Below are 19,305 nucleotides of genomic sequence, written 5' to 3'. Positions count from 1 at the left end.
CACTGTAACAATTTCAAGAAACATTGGACTGTCAGTAGCTACGAGGGCTCTTTCAGAAATAACCGAAAAATGCCCATTGCTCAGCAACCAGTGGAGATTTTTAAATTCTGAAAACGACATGATATTCCTTATTTCCTTACTGATATTCCCAGAAATTATGAAGTGCATTATTTTGCACAATGAATTTCTAGACGATTTTAAAGATGGCGGCCCACCTTGAAACTTGGTCAAAGGAGGAAATCAGAGCTGTCATACGTTTTTTGAACGCCAAAAGTCTGAATCCTACCGAAATTCATAAAGAACTTCAGAGTGTATATGGTGAGCATGTTATAAGCCGTACACAAGTCTATCACTGGTGTAATTTGTTTGAAGCCGGCCATTCCGACTTGACAGACAGGGAAGGGAGAGGGCGTTCGATAACTGCGACGTCAGAAGACAATGTGAAGCGAGTTGATGAGCTTATTCGTCAAGACAGTAGGTTGAAACTTCATGAAATCGCAAGCAGTCTTGAAATTTCGGAAACTTCTGCCCATAGAATTGTATTTGATGAACTTGGCTACAGAAAAGTCAGCGCAAGATGGGTTCCTAAGCAATTGACAGACAATCATAAAGAACAAAGATTGAACATCTGCAGGGAACTTTTGAGAAGAAACAAGAGCTCACACAGGGTTCACGGGCATACTGCCAACGCCGGCGGAGACTTTCTAGGGTACGATGTGACTTTTCTTGACAGCGTAGTAACCGGTGATGAGACTTGGTTGCACCATTGCACCCCAGAAACAAAGCAAGATTCGATGACATGGAAACATCCATCCTCACCTGTCGCGAAGAAATTCAAAGTCATGCGGTCAGCAAAGAAAATAATGGGAACTGTTTTCTGGGACAGTCGTGGTGTTATTCTGTTCGAAACCTTACAACCTGGAGAAACAATCAATGCTGCAAGGTACTGCCAAACTCTTGACAAGCTTAGGGAGGCCATTCGCAGAAAGCGCCCAGGGCAGTTGACCAACGGGGTCATTTTGCAACACGACAACGCTACATCCCACACAGCACGAGTGATGCAAGGTTGGCTAGAGAAATATGGATGGAGATTTTGCCACACCCACCACACAGTCCAGACCTCGCACCATCTGATTATCACCTCTTTGGGCCACTGAAACGTGAGCTGGCAGGAAAGCGCTTTGATGTCGATGAAGAGCTTGTTGACCATGTGCGGAAATGGCTACAAAACCTTGACGGACATTTCTTCCGGGAGGGTATCTATTCCATGGTGCGGCGTTGGCAGAAGTGTGTCGACAGACTTGGCTGTTACGTAGGAAATGAAGGACGAGTCAAGGTATGAACACGTGCAAGAATTTTGTTGATAGCATAAAAAACGCGGATTTTGCAGGCATTTTTCGGTTAATTATGAAAGAGCCCTCGTAGATAGCTAAACCCGAACCCCTCTTTATGCCCTTACACACATTGCTTCACTAAACTCAGGTTTCTGGGTGGGGTTCCTGACCTCCCATAGTGGGCAGGGGGGGGGGTTCTTACTGTGTCATCTATCCCCCTATATCTGTTTTCCAACTTGCTTTCTGTCTTTGTCTTGGAATGAGATTATTTAGTTTTGTCCAGGCCCTGGTCGGATGCCTTTGCTGAACTGAGAGGGAAACAATCAAATCTATAATTCGTTTTGGAAGAAATTTTTTTTTCCTTGTAAATCATCTCTCGGGCATGACTGTATTATGTTTTGTTTACATATTATATATGATGTGAGTAAACATTTGAGTGTATTCCTCGTAGTAGGGAGTTGTGCTGGTATCTGGATGATTCTTTTAGGTAATCTCAATCTAAGTACTTTGATAGGGTGCTTTTGGAATCTACATCCGTTCCCTATTTGAACCAATTCCCCTTTGTCTTCCTTTTTTCATGAGTGCTTTAATTGAAATTCTAGAACTTTTTACTATCCCATTTTCTTCCTTTTTACTGGCGCTGATATGACCTTAATGCGTTGCAAGCGCTGTAAAACCCTTAAAAACAAAAAAAAACAAACACAGGTTTGAATGAATACCTGTCTGCAAACAATAATGGAATTTGAAGAGTTCTAGTCGTAAAGAGGGGACAAGGCCAGATCACTTGTACGCATGGAATGGAGTGAAAAGTGTTTTATATGTTTTTTATGGGATAGAGAATGCCGGGGGGGGGGGGGGGGGGGGGGGGAGGGTAAGAGGCAAAATCAAAATAAGTATGCCAATCTGTTGTCTTATTTTTGCCATTTTTATCCTAGGAAAAATGTATTCAAGCCACTGGGACTACAGAAAGACCTTGGATTGACCACAATCAAAACATACTCACTCAACTACAGAACATTGGCTGGAATAAGTAATTAGCTCTTGATTGTAACTTTAGGATGAAGAAATAATTTTCTCTTTTTGGAAGGCATGGCTTATATATTTATCAATAATGTGTAGATTTAACCCAAAAATCAGTTGTGTTTTTTTTTAAATAAGAAACTTTTGTATTTTTGTTTAATCTTTCTCTCTACTGGCACTGATATGGTCTAAAAATGTGGCATATACCATAAAAGCTTTAAAAAAAATAAACATAAACTCCAATCAGTGTTAACATTTCAATTGTCTTTTCTTTTTGTTTAATTTTTATTAAGGTACCTTGTTTTTCAACCGAGCAATTATTTTTTAAAAAACACAAAATTTTAGACAGTAATTGATTTTATAATTCCGCATCCATCCTCCATGTTGTTTGTTTACTTGTATATGTGACCCTTTGCCTCGAAACGGTATTAAGTTGGGTTGGTTAAGATGTTGAAAATTGTATTTATATTCAGAAATATCAGACTTATGTTGAGTTTGTATGTTTTATTGAGGGGAATGGATACCATATTTTAGAGTGCTAATGCTAACAATTTATATTTTTGACCAGTTTAACATTTAATTCGGCTTTTAAACATCTGGTTCGTTCCGACATAATACCATTTTGAGACGATAGGTGATATATATATATATTACGTTGTCGCTGATTGCCTATGTATTAATATACCCTTTTTTTTTTTTTTAGGGTCACTGAATTGTCTGAGAATTTTACCAGTCTAGTGATAGGGAGTTATGATAAGAACCACAGACATCACAAATTGAGAGTGAATTTCAACAAGGAAGTAAGCAATCACAGCTCTGCCGTTGTTTTTAAAAAGACAGTATATGCAACGTCAACCATATAGCACATACTGTGTATAAAACGGCAGAGCTATTGCAATATTGCGAATTTTTAAAAAGTAATTTTTTCTCTTGAAAAAGTTTTATGTTGATGTAGAGTCCTTCTAAAAGAGGTCACGACATTCAAATATCTAGGTGTGACACGAAGCAAAGATGGGACTAGCACAATTGAAATTCGAAAGAGAATTGCAATGGCAATGGCAACATCAGTGATGACTCAATTAACAAAGATTTGGGAAAGTAGCATGAGTCTTAACGTAAAGGTCATGGGATTGAGTGAGTGAGTGAGTGAGAGTCCTTCAGAGCCTTTAGGCCTATGGAGCCGGAGTTTATCCCGGTTTCTATAGCGTGAAATGGAAATAGCAATTGCTTGCTACCTTTGGATAGCACCCTATTCTGTTGCAAAGTATTTTCCCCCAAAAATATAACAAAATCAGCTACCCAATAACTGGGGGGGGGGGGGCGGGGGGGGGGGGGGGTGTCAGAAAAAAAAATTCAATTCACAAGGGATGGATAATGGTTTTCTTTTTGTCAGGATTTAGAGTTCTATCTACTTTGTTATCACTACCACCGTGAGATAGAAAAAAAATGTAAAAATTCTATTTAGATTCTTAACTATGAAATTTTAGTTACTAAAAAATGTCGAAAAATCTTCTTTTTTTTCAATTTTTTTTTTTTTAACTTGAAAATAATTCAAATTTTATATTTTTGATCATTGTGACTCAAAACTTACTTCAGGCATTCCAGAAAATGTATACTTTACTCATGTAAATGTATAATTAATTCTTTTAGAACTTATTAATAAATTTATATTGCTATTCTTACCCATTCATCTTATTCATTACTAAGGTATCTGCAGTGTATGGTTCAGACAGAGATGCCATTGAATTGACGTTAGCATTTATTTTGAGCGTGAATTTGTTAATATAGGGCAATATCCACTTAACATGCTCAAAGTGCTTTACAAAGGGTCCCTGAAGCAACACATAGCATGTAGAATAAGACATGATTCCTGTTAGGCGATATTACAATTTTTATCCAACAGATACAATGCTGTTAACAGCCAGGTACTCATTTAACACCTGAGTACGGTGAGATAATGTGAGTAAAGAACTTTTTCCAAGGATTCAACTCAGGACCTTCCGATCAGAAAGCGAGTGTCATACCACTAGACCCCATTACCGGACAATATATATGGTTTACTTTACAGCCTACTTGAAGTATTTTATAACTAATTTGATGATTTTACCCATGTTATTCCGTCATTGAGGTCAGTTTTCAATTTGAAAAGGTTGGTCACTATTATCGAAATATCAGCCGTGTTTGGTTTCTGGTTCGCTCCAACATAAAACAAAATGAGGTTTTGTGTTTTGAATTATAAATGGAATTGCAATTTATCTGATCTATTTATGGCTGTTACTGTTATGATTTTGTTAACTCATTTTCACCTCAATTTTTTTAAACAGAATTTTCAAGCACGACCAAAATGTGTTGCCGATCTTCCACAAGATTTTGATTTTCACTGGTCATCAACAGTAAGTAGACCTGACTTCACACTGATACAGATTCAATTGGTATACACTGATTATTTTGGAGCCAAATTGACCAAATTCAGATTTTTTCTTTAAATTTTAGATTTTTGGACAAAGGCTCAAAGAATCTTTATTTTTGTTAGAAATAGATCGGTGACCAAAGCCACCACACTATTTCCAATCCAGATAGCAATGCCTGAAGTCTGGAATCATAAAATATAAATTTTTTTACCATATAATATGGACCTCATTATAAATAAGTAGGGGAAAATGACATGATTTGACTAGTCAATTGATGTGTCATATCTATGTTGTGTTTATTAATTAATCCATATTTTTGTCCTGTTGTGTCTATTTTCTCGTGTTCAAAAAGTTCAGACAATTTTTTCACCAACCATTTACAGGTCTGACATTCTATCGGAAACTTGTAAAAGATATAGAGGTTTCATCTTGTGTCTTCTTCTTCTCTTCTTCTTTCTTCTTCTTCTTCTTCTTCTTCTTTTCTTCTTCTTCTTCTTCTTCTTCTTCTTCTTCTTCTTCTTCTTTCTTCTTCTTCTTCTTCTTCTTCTTCTTCTTTCTTCTTCTTCTTCTTCTTCTTCTTTTCTTCTTCTTTCTTCTTCTTCTTCTTCTTCTTCTTCTTCTTCTTCTTCTTCTCTTCTTTGTCTTCTTCTCCTTCTTCTCCTTCTTCTTCTTTCTTCTTCTTCTTCTTCTTCTTCTTCTTCTTCTTCTTCTCTTCTTCTTCTTCTTCTTCTTCTTCTTCTTCTTCTTCTTCTTCTTCTTCTTCTTCTTCTTCTTCTCCTTCTCCTTCTTCTTCTTCTTCTTCTTCTTCTTCTTCTTCTTCTTCTCCTCCTCCTCCTCTCCTCCTCATCCTTATTCTTCTTCATCTTCTTTTTAACTTTTTCTTTTTCTTCTTCTTCTCCTCCCCCTTCTTCTTCTTCCTCCTCCCCTTCTCATATTTATGACTTGACTTGCTCAGTATTATTTTCAACGTTTTCAATGAAAACAAAATATTTGAATACCTGATGGTTCTCCACAGACCCTTATGACTCTCACGATTTCTTCTTGTCCTTTCAATCAACAGGCTCAACTAAACGATCTAATTCTACAGTTTGAAGAACGTCTGGATAATTATCAAGAATTTTGGAACACAGTCGAAGAAATTGACAAAAATACATGGGTTTTGGAACCTGAAAAACCTAATTATTCTTGCACTTATAGAAGAATTGCTTTGGGTAAGTGTTTTGGTAACCTCATATCTAAAATTAGTATTTACCTTATAATGGCGAGACTGGAATTATTTCAAATTATATTTTTTCTCATCAAATATCTTGTAGCCTCTTGATAAATAAATGAAAAGAATAAATAAAATTCCCTTTATTCATCCCATAGGGGAAATTTTTCTCTAGGGTCTATTCCAAGGGAAGACTGGAATAACCCAGGCGTCAGCCGCAGTGCAGCGCTGCAAATTGAGCTAGGGCGAGGTGGTGACTTGCTCAAGGCCACACAGCGCAGCGGCAGGTTATCGAACTCGGTACCTCTCAGGTACGAAGCAAAGACTGTTCCGCTGAGCCACGCTGCCCCCTAAAGTCACTTGCCTGGCAAAGAAAGGGACTGGTCTCTCTCCTTGGTGTAGTCGAGGTTATAACCAGGGGCGCTGAAACCCACTTGATATCTCCAAATAGAATGCATATGCCTAGATTACTCTCAGGTAAGCCTACAGCTAAAAGCAACAATTTAGAGTAGTCCTAGTTCGTAAGTACTCTGCATGTGTTTATGATTGTGTGTGTGTGAGACAATATTTATAGGACAATAGACTCTCACACACGCACAATGGTCAGCTTGAATTAGAGAGAGAAGGTGGGGGGATTGATTATTTCTCTTGAAATCGGATATAAGAGGACTCGGTTTTAATAGGGATTTTAGGCTGGTCCCACCATCACTGTCATACTGAGGTTATTTGAGCTTTTTTTATTTGAGCTTTTATATAGCGCAATATCCACTAAACGTGCTCAAAGCGCTTTACAAGGGGTCCCTGGTCAACAGCAACATTTAACATGTAGGACGGGACATGACGCCTGTTACAATTTTTCGGACAAAGACAACGCTGTTAACGGCCAGGTACTCATTTTACACCTGAGTACGGTGAGAGAATGTGAGTAAAGAGCCTTTTCCAAGCACTCAACTATGCGCCGCGCGCGAGGCTCGAACCCAGGACCTTCCGATGTGAAAGCGAGTGTCATACCACTAGACCACATAGCCGCACAGGTTCCATTGGGTTTATAATAGTTTGTGATATTTATTTTTTTCTTTTTTCTGTCTCTCTATCTCTTAGGACAGAACCTGTCACTTCACATTGTTATCAATCCCATACAACCATCAAGTCTGCCGGAGTGTCGATTACTTGGGGCTGAATCTGGTCAGTCCATGGAGATTTTGACATTGATGTGGTATTTTTGAATAGCTTTAATCATAAATGATAACACAACTTTAAGGCCTAGAAACATCCACCAACAATAATCAGATTTAATGGTTATTTTTCGTTTTGTATAGCTCACCCTCAGAAAAAATTTCAACAAATGTTTTAATCAAGCGGATTGCGATTAGGTGTAGTGGTAATAAAGAGATTTTTAAAAAACCAACTCGTCTGTTTGAGTTTGTGATGCAAATAAGCTGATTGATTATGCAATTTAAGAATAAACCTGATTGAAATGTATTGACTTAGTTACTATTTTGATAACATTTGACAGATATGCTTGCGGGTGGTTGGATGGGAGCATCACCCTTGAATCATATACCTATGATGTTCGCATGGGTGTACGATCCGATAGTGATGTCGTTTCTTCTTCTCTTTACTAGCCTATTCTGCTTCTTTGGTTTGTGATTGTATTTTTGACAGGGGATATTTTTTTTTCTGTAAATCTTCTGCCTGTTTGTTCTTGGTTATTTGTAATTTAGCTTATGATATCTTTAGGTTATGATTTTGATTTACATTTGTACTATTTTTGTTAGATTGCTTGTTTTTTTGTTTCAGCGGTCTCTCATATAACCTCAATTGTGTTGGAAGAGACCTAAAGCAACAAACAAACGAAAAACAGATATGCTTGTAGTTTATTGAAATTTCATTTTCTTTTCAGTTGTTGCACCGTTGAGGGAGAAGTTGAACATCAATTTGCATCTCTGGTATGTAACGATATTGATTTTTTGTTTTGTTTGTTTGATCCTGAATTGAAAGACTAAATCTCTTTCAAATAATTCAATCCACTAATTTTCAGATTACATAGCGGCCAACCGTCCTGATGAAATCGTGACTGTCCCAATTTAGCGATCTGGAGCAGAATTTTAAAAAATAAATAAATGGGGGTTGTTTATATGTATGGAAAAGACCGAGATAAAGATAAAGGATGTAAATCTGACTCATGAATGAACAACACAAAACAAGCGACGTTTCGGCCCTTGGCCTTTATCAAGTAAACACAGAATACATATTAGATTGTCATAATAATATAGGCGAAAATTTGTAAATGTGTGTGCGTGTTTTTACAAATTTTCGACTATATTATTATGACAATCTAATATAAATATATATATGTATTCTGTGTTTACTTGATAAAGGCCAAGGGCCGAAACGTCGTTTGTTTTGTGTTGTTCATTCATGAGTCAGATTTACTCCCTTATTCATTTAGGCACCTCTATTTGTGACCCAACGTTTCAAAATGGTATTAAGTCGGGATGAACCAGATGCTAAAAAGTCAAATTAAAGCTGAAGTGGTCAAAAATATGAATTATTGGTATTCAGCCCTCTAAAATATGATATTCATTCTCCTCAATTAGTTATATAAATATAAACTCAACGCAAGTCTGATATTTCTGGTTACAAATTCAGTTTTCAACATCTTAATCATTCTGACTTAATACCGTTTTGAGACGTTCGGTCACATTTATGGAAAAGACCCTTGCATGACCACTGGATTGTGCTTTTGTTGACTAGCAAATTAAAACAATGAACTTAAAAAGCTCTAAATCTGGATAACATTCTAGAATAGTCCAAACATACTGCTGTTTTGGGTGATGACGATATCGTGTGTTCGGTGTCTCATTTTAGCTCTTTGAAAAGTTGGCCGTTATGAGGTTAAACCCATAGACCTAAACTTTGTGCGGCTATGTGGTCTTGTGGTATAACACTCACTTTCAGATCGGAAGGTCCTGGGTTCGAGCCTCGTGCTTGGCGCATAGTTGAGTCCTTGGAAAAGGCTCTTTACTCACTTTCTCTCACCGTACTCAGGTGTAAAATGAGTACCTGGCTGATAACAGCATTGTCTTTGTCCAAAAAATTGTAATATCGCCTAACAGGCGTCATGTCCCATCCTACATGTTAAATGCTGCTGTTGGCCAGGGACCCCTTGTAAAGAGCTTTGAGCACATTAAGTGGCTATTGCTCTATATAAAGCTCAATTTAAAAAAAAAAAAATTTTGTTCACAATGAGAGCAGTAACAATGATTCAATAATGCAATTTTGGCTCCATAGCCCTGGCTCATGATTATCATCGTTATATGTTTTGGCAGGGACTTGGACAGATCACTACTCAATAACTTACAAGAAGTGTTGGAAATTGATTTTCCGACACCATCTGACACAAAGAAAGAGGTGGGTACAGCTGTAACGTTGAATACATTTGTAGAATTAAATTAGTTAGGTGGTCATATACTAAATCAACTATACCATCCGACAATAAGTGGTGGGTAAATTAAGTTAAATTGAGCTTTTATCTAGCGCAATATCCACTAAACGTGCTCAAAGCGCTTTACAAGGGGTCCCCGGCCAACAGCAACACTTAACATGTAGGACGGGATATGACGCCTATAGGCGATATTATATTTTTTTCGGACAGAGACAACGTTGTTAATGACCAGGTACTCATTTTACACCTGAGTACGGTGAGAGAATGTGAGTAAAGAGCCTTTTCCAAGGACTCAACTATGTGCCGAGCGAGGCTCGAACCCAGGAACTTCCGATCCGAAAGCAAGTGTCATACCACTAGACCACATAGCCGCATGGGTACAGTCATACTATGGAGTAGATTTGCACACCAAAGTCATTCTCTATGATCTTTAAGTAATTTAATACTAAACAAACCAATTGATGGCTACTACTTATATCTGTTTGTATGAGTTCTTAAACTAATTTTTAGAGATATACGAGGTTTTTTTTAGCTATCCCATTTCTACTCTTTTAATGATTCTTATATGATATCAACTTCTCCAGCCCCTATATAAAAAAAAAAAATTCTTAATTCTATATCTTCCGCCAAATTAAAAAATTTGAATCTTGCTCAAAGTGTCTACCTCCCCACTTTTTAACTCTTCTTAAAGTCATGAATACCTTTATTTTTTTCACGGAATGATTTTTTTTACTGTATACTGTATAAACTTTTTTTTTTTTGGTACCAATTCCTTCTAGATTTTTTTTATTCATTTACAAAAGACGTCCGATTTTTGTGTTACTTAACCAGCATGGCTCAGCAGTACGGTCTTTGCTTCATACCCAAAAGGTACCCGCCTCATTGTGTGGCCTTGAGCAAGTCACCTCGCCCTAGCTCACTTTGCGAGGCTGCACAGTGGCTGGTCCCTGGGTTATCCCAGTCTTCCCTTGGAATAGCTCCTAAAGACAAATTTCCCCTTGGGGATGAATTAAGGGAATTTCATTTATTTATTTTTATTTATTTATTTTGTTTTCAGGACCTGAGCGTAGATTGCGGCATTTGTTACAGTCACCAACTAGGAGAGGAGGTCCCAGACATCACCTGCCAATACCAGTCTTGTAGTCAAGCCTTTCACTATACTTGTCTGTATGAGGTAAACTGTTAAGACTATTATATTGTGTCAGAGTGTACCTTATACAGATCTTTTTCTTTTCCAGATATGCTAAATATCCAGTGTTCTTCGTGGCCAATTTTGACTTCAAAAGTGGCCAAAATAGAAGCTCACATGGCCAAACACTACTAACACTCTAACCCCCTTGAAACAATTACATAATCGGTTTTTATAAACAAAAAAATCAACTAGAATAGAAAAAAAATAGTGTTTTTAAAAAAAAAAAAATGAAGAACATTACTAAAGTAAAAATTATATTATGATGATGATGATGAAGATGGTGATGATGATGATGATGATGGTGATGATGATGTTGTTGTTGTTGTTGTTGTTGTTGTTGTTGATGCCGGTATTTTTGGGGTTTTTTTTTTTTTTGGTCCATATTGTATTGTTATAAATGTGTAACCAAATGACAAATTGCCACTTTTTTTAGGACAATAAAGATATATTATTATTATTATTAATAAGATTATCTGTATGACCAATATTGTCCAAGCCACTATGTGGCAGCTCTGATTTGATAAGCATTTAGAGAGGGTTCTTTTTTTAGGTTTAAAAATTTTTTTAAAGCCAAGTTCTGGGGTATTCAGATTTTTGGAACCAAATATTTTGATTAATGCTGTTGAAAACTTTTGCTGTCTTGTACAAATCGAATTCATGACCAATAATTGATCTGTATTTCATCGATTCTAACTCATTTTAAAGCAAATGATCCGAGTAATAAGATTTATGTAAGGAAATATCCAGAACTTCTGTTTTTGTTTGTTGCCTGTGCCTGTTCTGCCTTTTTAAGATTCCTTTTTTGTTTTTAATTTTTTTTTTCTTGCTGGAGTGTCAGTGATAACAGTTAAATTTAAATGAGCTTTTATATAGCGCAATATCCACTAAATGTGCTCAACGCACTTTACAAGGGGTCCCTGATCAACAGCAACACATAACATGTTGAACGAAACATGACGCCTGTGCTGCCATCAAAAAGACAGTAGTTTTACTAGTAATAAGACGGCAGTGTTAGGCGATATTACAATTTTTTTTTCTGACAGAGACAATGCTGTCAACGGCCTGGTACTCATTTTACACCAGTGGATGGTATTAGTTACAAAGAATCAAATCTAACAGATATCAATCACCTAAGTTGTGCGGCTATGTGATCTAGTTGTATGACACTCGTTTTCGGATCGGAAGGTCCTGGGTTCGAGCCTCGCGCTCGGTGCAAAGTTGAGTCCTTGGAAAAGGCTCTTTACTCACAATCTCTCACTGTGCTCGGGTGTAAAATGAGTACCTGGCCATTAACAGCGTTGTCTTTGTCCGAAAAATTGTAATATCGCCTAATAGGCAGCATGTCCCGTCCTACATGTTAAATGTTGCTGTTGACCAGGGACCCCTTGTAAAGTGCTTTGAGCACATTTAGTGGATATTGCGATATATAAAGCTCAATTATTTTTTTAAAAGTATAAATGTAAAATTTTAGAGAATCGAATTTGGTCAATTCAAATTTTTAAAGTCCAGATTCTTATATTTTGTTCAAAATTTTAGTAGAAAATTTGTGACGTAGCTTTATTAAAATGTTAAAATTCATATGTGATTTTTAAAACTTTTCCAGTGGCTTCGGAATTCTTCGTGTAGACAGAGCTTCAACTACATATTTGGGGAGTGTCCATTTTGTAGCAAGGTAAGAGTTATGACTCCTCACTGTTCTTTATTCCAATTGATAACAACAAGAAATGAAGTGAGTAGGAAAGTGCCAGAAGACGACAGAGAATAAAAACTTCGCAGCAGGGATGGGGGCTCGAACCCTCACCTTACTGGTACAACAACTCCGCCTGGCTAGGAAGACCGTGACTCTACCGTATGAGCTATCCACGACCCCTCAAAAAAAGTCGCTTCAAAGCTTAGTCTAACTAGAGCCTTCTCTCCCTGACTTCTTGAGGTCACGGGTTCAACACACACACACAAACGCAGCGAATTCACAATTGTGGATGTGAAAGGAGTCTTTTGTAAAGTGAGGGAAAATAATAAGACTGATTTAAGAGGATCCCTGGGCACATAGATGTTAGGTGGCGTGTTTATCACGGAGTCAGATTCTACTCCTCGCTATGAAACAGAATTTATTCAAGAATTCCTCAAGAGGGAAAAATCAGCTACAAAAGAACAAGTGAAGCAGCAACAGATGCAACATTAGATTGTTAAATATATGGAAATGACTATTGTATGCCTAAGGATTATCATTTTTTGACCAGCGAATTAAAACAAGGAACCTGGATGGGGTTCCTGACCTCCCATAGTGGGCAGGGAGGTACATACTGTCTTCTATCCCTCTATGACTTGTTTTCCAACATACTTTCTGTCTTTGTCTTGGAATGAGATTACTTGGTTTTGTCCTGGCCGGATACCCTGGCTGGGAGGGAAACAGTCAAATGCATAGTTATTGTTTTGGGAGATGATATTTTTTTTCTTTGTAAATCATCTCTCTAATATGTATAATTATATTTGTTATTTTGAATGTATAATGTATGCATTTAAGTGTATTCCTCTTTGTTGGATTTTGTGCTTGTCTCTGGATGAGACTTATAGGTGATCTCAAACTAAGTACATTGGTGGTATGCTCTTGGGATCTACATCTGATCCCTCTGTTATAAATTCAACAAACAAAAACAAATTCATATTTATAATCATTTTACTTCTACATATTACCAGTTTGACAAGGTGGGTCACATTATCTTTTCAAATTCTTCCACAGCCAATCCGGGTCAAGATACAGATGGATTGATAGATCAGACACAACCAGACAGACACAGTCACCCAGTCATACCTGCCTATTATTACGGACCGTCCGTAAACTGATGCAAATGGTCGCAACGTTATCCTACAATAAAAAATCTCAATGCCTCGTTGGCTGGCGACAAGTGACGTCATGTCATCGACACATGGAAACTTTACCCTCATCGGTAGACACAGTGCAGTGTCGAACGTAGGTCATCAATAAGCATATTATTATCGCGGGGGTCATTGGCAATGCCCAGCCGATCCTAAGTAGTAGGCCTATATAACATGATAAGTTTATTTTACATATATAAAAGGGTGTATCTATCATTATTTTTTTTTGCTTTAGTATTACTGAAATTTGACCATTAATTACTGATGAATTTTGTATTTCTTATTCTTACTGAATTTGAAATTTTCAAGTAGGCAGGTATACCCAGTTTCATTTTGTATTTTGTTAACCTTATTTTTAATTCATAACAATGTACATAAAATTCTGTTTCACCATCGATTATATTTATCGTTTCTTTTTTTATTAGACCTTTAACACTCTTGAGTTCACCCTTGTGGAAAATCGAACAAATTTGTTTGATTTTCCTTGCATATGAACTCGAGAGAGTTAAGATATCTAGCTCTCTCTTTAGCTGATAAATCTTTCTCTGTCAGGGCCTCTAAAGTGTGTATAAAATTGGACAAAGAAATCAAAGACACCTCCCAGTTCAGTAATATTATGTTACAATGGAAAAAACATTCCCATTCAGGCAGGCTTTTTTTTAATAGTAACATCGTATGCATTTTTTGTTACCTATTGTCTTTGTACAGGTAGCACATTAGAGCACTTTGAAGATTCTGCACGCTTTATAAATTAATTAGTGCATTACAATAGATAAATAACAATAAGAAATTGAATGTAAGCTGCAATTTACTATACGAAAACAGATAAAATGAATGTTTCGGGTTTCCCCTTTATCACCAAAACAGGATGAATCAAACACTACAGTCGAATGAGATAATTATCTCTTTATCTCATTCATCTGTCGTGTTTCATTCATCCTGTTTTGTCCATTTCATATCCGTTTTTGTGTATTAAATTGAAGCTTACATCCAATTTCTTATTGTTACGTATTTATTTCTTCGAGCTTCGAGCAGCATCATTTACATTACAAAATTTTTTTTTTTTAATTGAGCTTTATATAGCACAATATCCACTAAATGTGCTCAAAGTGCTTTACAAGGGGTCCCTGGTCAACAGCAACATTTAACATGAAGGACGGGGACATGACGCCTGTTAGGCAATATTACAATTTTTCGGACAAAGACAACGCTGTTAACGACCAGGTACTCATTTTACACCTGAGTATGGTGAGAGAATGTGAGTAAAGAGCCTTTTCCAAGGACTCAATTATGCGCTGAGCGCGAGGCTCGAACCCAGGACCTTCCGATCCGAAAGCGAGTGTCATACCACAAGACCACATAGCCGCACAAGAGATGAAGATACTTAACCTTAACTTGCATGATAACTGGATGGTTGATTGAGCTCATTACCTACTATCCTTGCATAACAGGTATTCCCATTTTGATGTCGCCTTCACCTTGCAGTGTATTTACTTTACACATTGTTATGATGATGAAGATGGTGATGATGATATTGTTGTTTTTTTGTTTTTCGATGACTACTATGTTACTAGTGTGCATCTGTGTGAGTGTGTCTCTGTCAATATTATATTGTTATAAATGTGTAACCAAATGACAAATTGCCACTTTTTTGAGGACAATAAAGATATATTATTATTATTATATAGACACAAAGACATTCGTGTTTGCACATAAAATAAGCAAAATTACACGAGAGTGTAACTGGGTGTCACTACAGAGCAGTGCCTGGGTGGGGTTCCTGACCTCCCATAGTGGGCAGGGGGGTACATACTGTGTCTTATATCCCCCTGTGTTTGTTTTCCAACAATCTCTCTGTCTTGGAATGAGATTACTTGGTTTTGTCCTGGCCCTGGCTGGGAGGGAAACAGTCAAATGTATAGTTCTGGGAGATGATATTTTTTTCCTTGTAAATCATCTCTGTATTACGTTTTGTTGATGTATTATATACGATTTGTAAACATTTGAGTGTATTCCTCTTAATAGGGACCTGTGCTTTTGTCTGGATGAGACTTTTAGGTGATCTCAAACTAAGCACATTGATGGTGTGCTCTTGGAATCTACATCTGTTTTCTATTTTAACCAATTCCCCTTTGTCTGCCTTATTCTTGGATGCTTTAATTGTAATTCTAGAACGTATTACTATCCCATTTTCTTTCTTTTTACTGGCGCTGATATAACCTTAATTTGTTGCAAGCGCCGTAAAACCCTTCAAAACAAAACAAAAACAGAACAGCGCGGCCAATTGTCGTTATGGAAAATAAAGTCTTCATGAAAATGTTTTAAAATAATTGGAATCAACAAAATTGTTTAAAAGAAAATATTTTATTTTATTTCAGCCTCAGAATAACCATATGTTAAAGATTTGTCGTAATTTAAACCATTGTATTCACCCATACTCGTTGAAAAATATATTATTCCTCATCAGTAAGATGAAGATTTAGATTAAATTACAATTACAGTCCAACATATTTCTTTCTTTCCTATCCCAAACTTACAAACACAGGAATTGGAATATGGGACCCATTGCGTCAAAAGGGTTTTATGTTGGATGGGTTGAACCAGATACCTAAAAAGGATTTTTAATTTGGAATGCATGGCCAGAAATATGACATTTTAGTTTCACTTTCTCAGAAAGTATATACGACATGTCTCAAAATCAAACATATAAACTTTATCAAAAGCCTCATAATTTTGGCAATGGCATCAGTTTTACTAAGTGACATTATACAGTTTTTATAGGGAATGAGATTAACGGAAGAGTAGCGTCCCATGATTGGACGTCACCCATAGTCTTTGACGTCACCGGCGGAAAAGTTATTAGAGAGAGAACGTCATGTTGGTTGTGCGCATGCGTCTCTCGTCCTCGCGGAAGCACAACCAACATGACGTTCTCTCTCTAATAACTTGTCCGCCCGTGACGTCACAGACTATGGGTGACGTCCAATCAAGGGACGCTAATCTCATTCCCTATACAGTGAACCACCTCAAGGGGGGAAACTCTGACTCTTTGGACCGATTAGAATGTTTAGTTTTGTGACAGCTATTTTCTTTGATGAGAACTCAAGTCTTTTAACAAAGAAAACAAACTGCAACAAGAATGAGGATAATTAAATTGCTCTAAATCCACCGAGGCGAAGTTTCTCCTAGAGTCAAAGTCACCCCCCCCCCCCCCCCCCCCCTCTCCCCCTGAGGCACAGAGAATGGAAAAATAAAAATAGCATGACTTTATTTTTAAAGCCATTTGTCCAACATTTCTCACGTGACAATATTATTTCTACTGTAAATCAGTCATCACAGTTTAAAACTATACTAGTTATGCAGTGATTGATAGAATGAGCAGTTCAGTAAAGCAGGACAGAGATGCACCTCCTGCGGTTTTTTGTCCCTTGTCTCGTGCTGTGAAAAATGAATATTTATGAACGTTGTGACTGAAGTTAGTTGTCAAATATATATATATATATATATATATATATATATATATATATATATATATATATATATATATATATATATATATAGACAATACTAACACACTTGTGAAAGGGAGTGAAAAAGGTGGGGGGGGGGGGGGTGAAAGAGAACAGAACAGCCATGCTCTGACTCCTTTGTGTCACAGGGGATGAAAATATTTCATATATCTAAAAATTCGAATATTTTTTACTGAATCCAATAAAGAATTTTGATCTCCATTGCCCAAGACCATCATTATACAGGACATTCCACTCACTCTGAGCTTGTGGATTTTCGGCTGGTATTGTATAAGATCAGGACCATGTTGACCAAAGGGGGGTAACATCTAAAGCCCCATTGAAATAGCTTGAATTTGAATTGAATACGTATAGATTAGGAGGGTAGACTGCTCCAAGGTCGGACGATTTTGTTGGTTTGTAAATTTAATTCTCAAAGAAGACAATTCTCACAATGCATGTCGTCCTTAGGGTTCTGTGCAGTGCATCATATTCTAGATGTAAAATACAAGACGCACATTGAACGGGGTTTTTTCTTTCTCTTTTTGGTGTGCACATCGTGTACGTAAGAGCAGAGCGCGGCGGCCATTTAAAAGACAGGAAAGAAGCAATTTATCGGACTGACACAACTGTAAGACTATCACAATTATTTTGACTTAAAGAAGAATTTATGATCCTCAGTTTTGTGCGAAATAAAGACGCTAGTTGAACTTCTTGTTTTATAAATCTATTAATGCATCGTACAGAATTGCCAGTTTATTTTAGGGATCATATTTCCTTGACCACGATTATCTACAAACATTTACTTTGGTCTATCCTGAGACTGGAACACCTACCCGCCTCCCCTCCAGCACCCCCCCCCCCCCCCCCTTGTCTTTGTGTCATATTATTCGAAAGACGTCAAGTGATCGGTGCCTCAATAAAAAAGCTATCTTCTGTCTGTGTTGATGGGATGGGCGTTCCCCTGGGGCTGGGATACGCCCACATATCATCTCTGCTTCCATTCGGGCTGTCATCGGTCTCCGATACAAGATTTGACTCCGTAGTCACTTCAGATCGTTCTTGGTCTTCTTTTTGTCGAGACGTATTTCTTCTGTGTAAAAAATGAAAAAAGTGTCTTTTACAGCGCAATATCCATTTAATGTGCTCAAAGTAATTCACATGGGGCAACAGCAACACAGCATGATAAGACATCATGCGTGTAAGGCGCCATATTCTTTGTTCTTATATTTTCTTTCGTACTCATTTTACATCGACTTCGGTGAGAGAATAATAATATGAGTAAGGAGTATTTTCGAATCAGCTTTGCGCCGTAAGAGCAAGACTCGAACCAGGGACCTACAGAAAACGGAGTACCGCACTACAAGGCTGCAGAAAGATGTTTTTTTTTATTATTGGAATATGAAAACAAATATATCGATGGGTATCATTCAAACAAACTAAAAATATTTATGTACAATTTATCATTCTGCATTGCTTTTAATGATCGCAGTATATAATAATAGCCGAGTGAATAGGACAATGCAATGACACCTTTCCCCAGGTTTGATTTGATCCCGGCTGCTCAGCATCTCGCGAATTCCCCAAGCAAAAGACTTAGTTCCAGCACGGAGAATTTTGCCTTTGGTAGTGAGTCAGGTGGTTTAAAAACTAAGATTTCTTACATAATATAATACTGAGCGTCGATTTCAGCTGGTCAGTGATTATCAGCCCATAACTTTATTACTGTTGGTCACATTGCCATAATTCATACACCATTGGAAAATTAAGAGAATTTTGGGTATAATACACGAATTTCGGAAAGGTATACACGTGTTTACCCAAATGGGGCGTAGTTGAAAAACATCCAAAATTTCACAGAGTCCAAAAGTAAGCGCGTGCACAACGTTGAAAACGCAAAAAAACGCATTGTGTTTGTTTTTCCGGAGATAAAGATAAAGGGAGTAAATCTGAATCATGAATGAACAACACAAAACAAACAGAGTTTGTTGTTCATTCATGAGTCAGATTTACTCCCTTTATCTTTATCTCCATTTTATTGACTCATTTAGGTACCTCTATTTATGAGTTTGTTTTTCCCCTCTTCCCTTTTTTTTTTCTTGGGTCAAATTTAATTCATTTCAAAATGACAATGGACAAGAATATGCTGTGAAAACTGGCTACAATAACACAATAAGAATATTTTTTTCATTGGTGACTGGGTAAAAACAATGTGACGCTAGCAGTAACAATTAATCTTGTATAGATAGTATGCGCTTGGCTAAGAAGCTCATAATATTGCCATCCGGAAGTATAACGGACCAA

At 37.1% G+C, this 19,305-nt stretch overlaps 1 protein-coding gene across 1 annotated transcript in view; it reads left to right on the top strand.

Moving 5' to 3' along the window:
• LOC144963437 (E3 ubiquitin-protein ligase FANCL-like) overlaps positions 1-15,175 on the top strand; it is a 17,996-nt gene extending 2,821 nt beyond the window's left edge. Inside the window, exons 4-13 of the mRNA XM_078897500.1 lie at positions 2,270-2,364; positions 3,058-3,154; positions 4,679-4,747; positions 5,826-5,976; positions 7,077-7,160; positions 7,879-7,924; positions 9,308-9,389; positions 10,481-10,597; positions 12,219-12,287; positions 13,356-15,175. Coding sequence (XP_078753626.1) covers positions 2,270-2,364; positions 3,058-3,154; positions 4,679-4,747; positions 5,826-5,976; positions 7,077-7,160; positions 7,879-7,924; positions 9,308-9,389; positions 10,481-10,597; positions 12,219-12,287; positions 13,356-13,385 — 840 coding nt within the window. The 3' untranslated portion in view covers positions 13,386-15,175. The remainder of the gene's footprint in view (positions 1-2,269; positions 2,365-3,057; positions 3,155-4,678; positions 4,748-5,825; positions 5,977-7,076; positions 7,161-7,878; positions 7,925-9,307; positions 9,390-10,480; positions 10,598-12,218; positions 12,288-13,355) is intronic.
• The last annotated feature ends 4,130 nt before the right edge of the window (positions 15,176-19,305 follow it).

Source organism: Berghia stephanieae, chromosome 1 (assembly GCF_034508935.2).
Source record: "Berghia stephanieae isolate SIO BIC M18660-M18661 chromosome 1, UCSD_Bste_1.3, whole genome shotgun sequence".
Lineage (NCBI taxonomy): Eukaryota > Metazoa > Mollusca > Gastropoda > Nudibranchia > Aeolidiidae > Berghia > Berghia stephanieae.
Note: the sequence above shows the minus strand (reverse complement) of the source record. Positions and strands in the feature narration are given on the sequence as shown.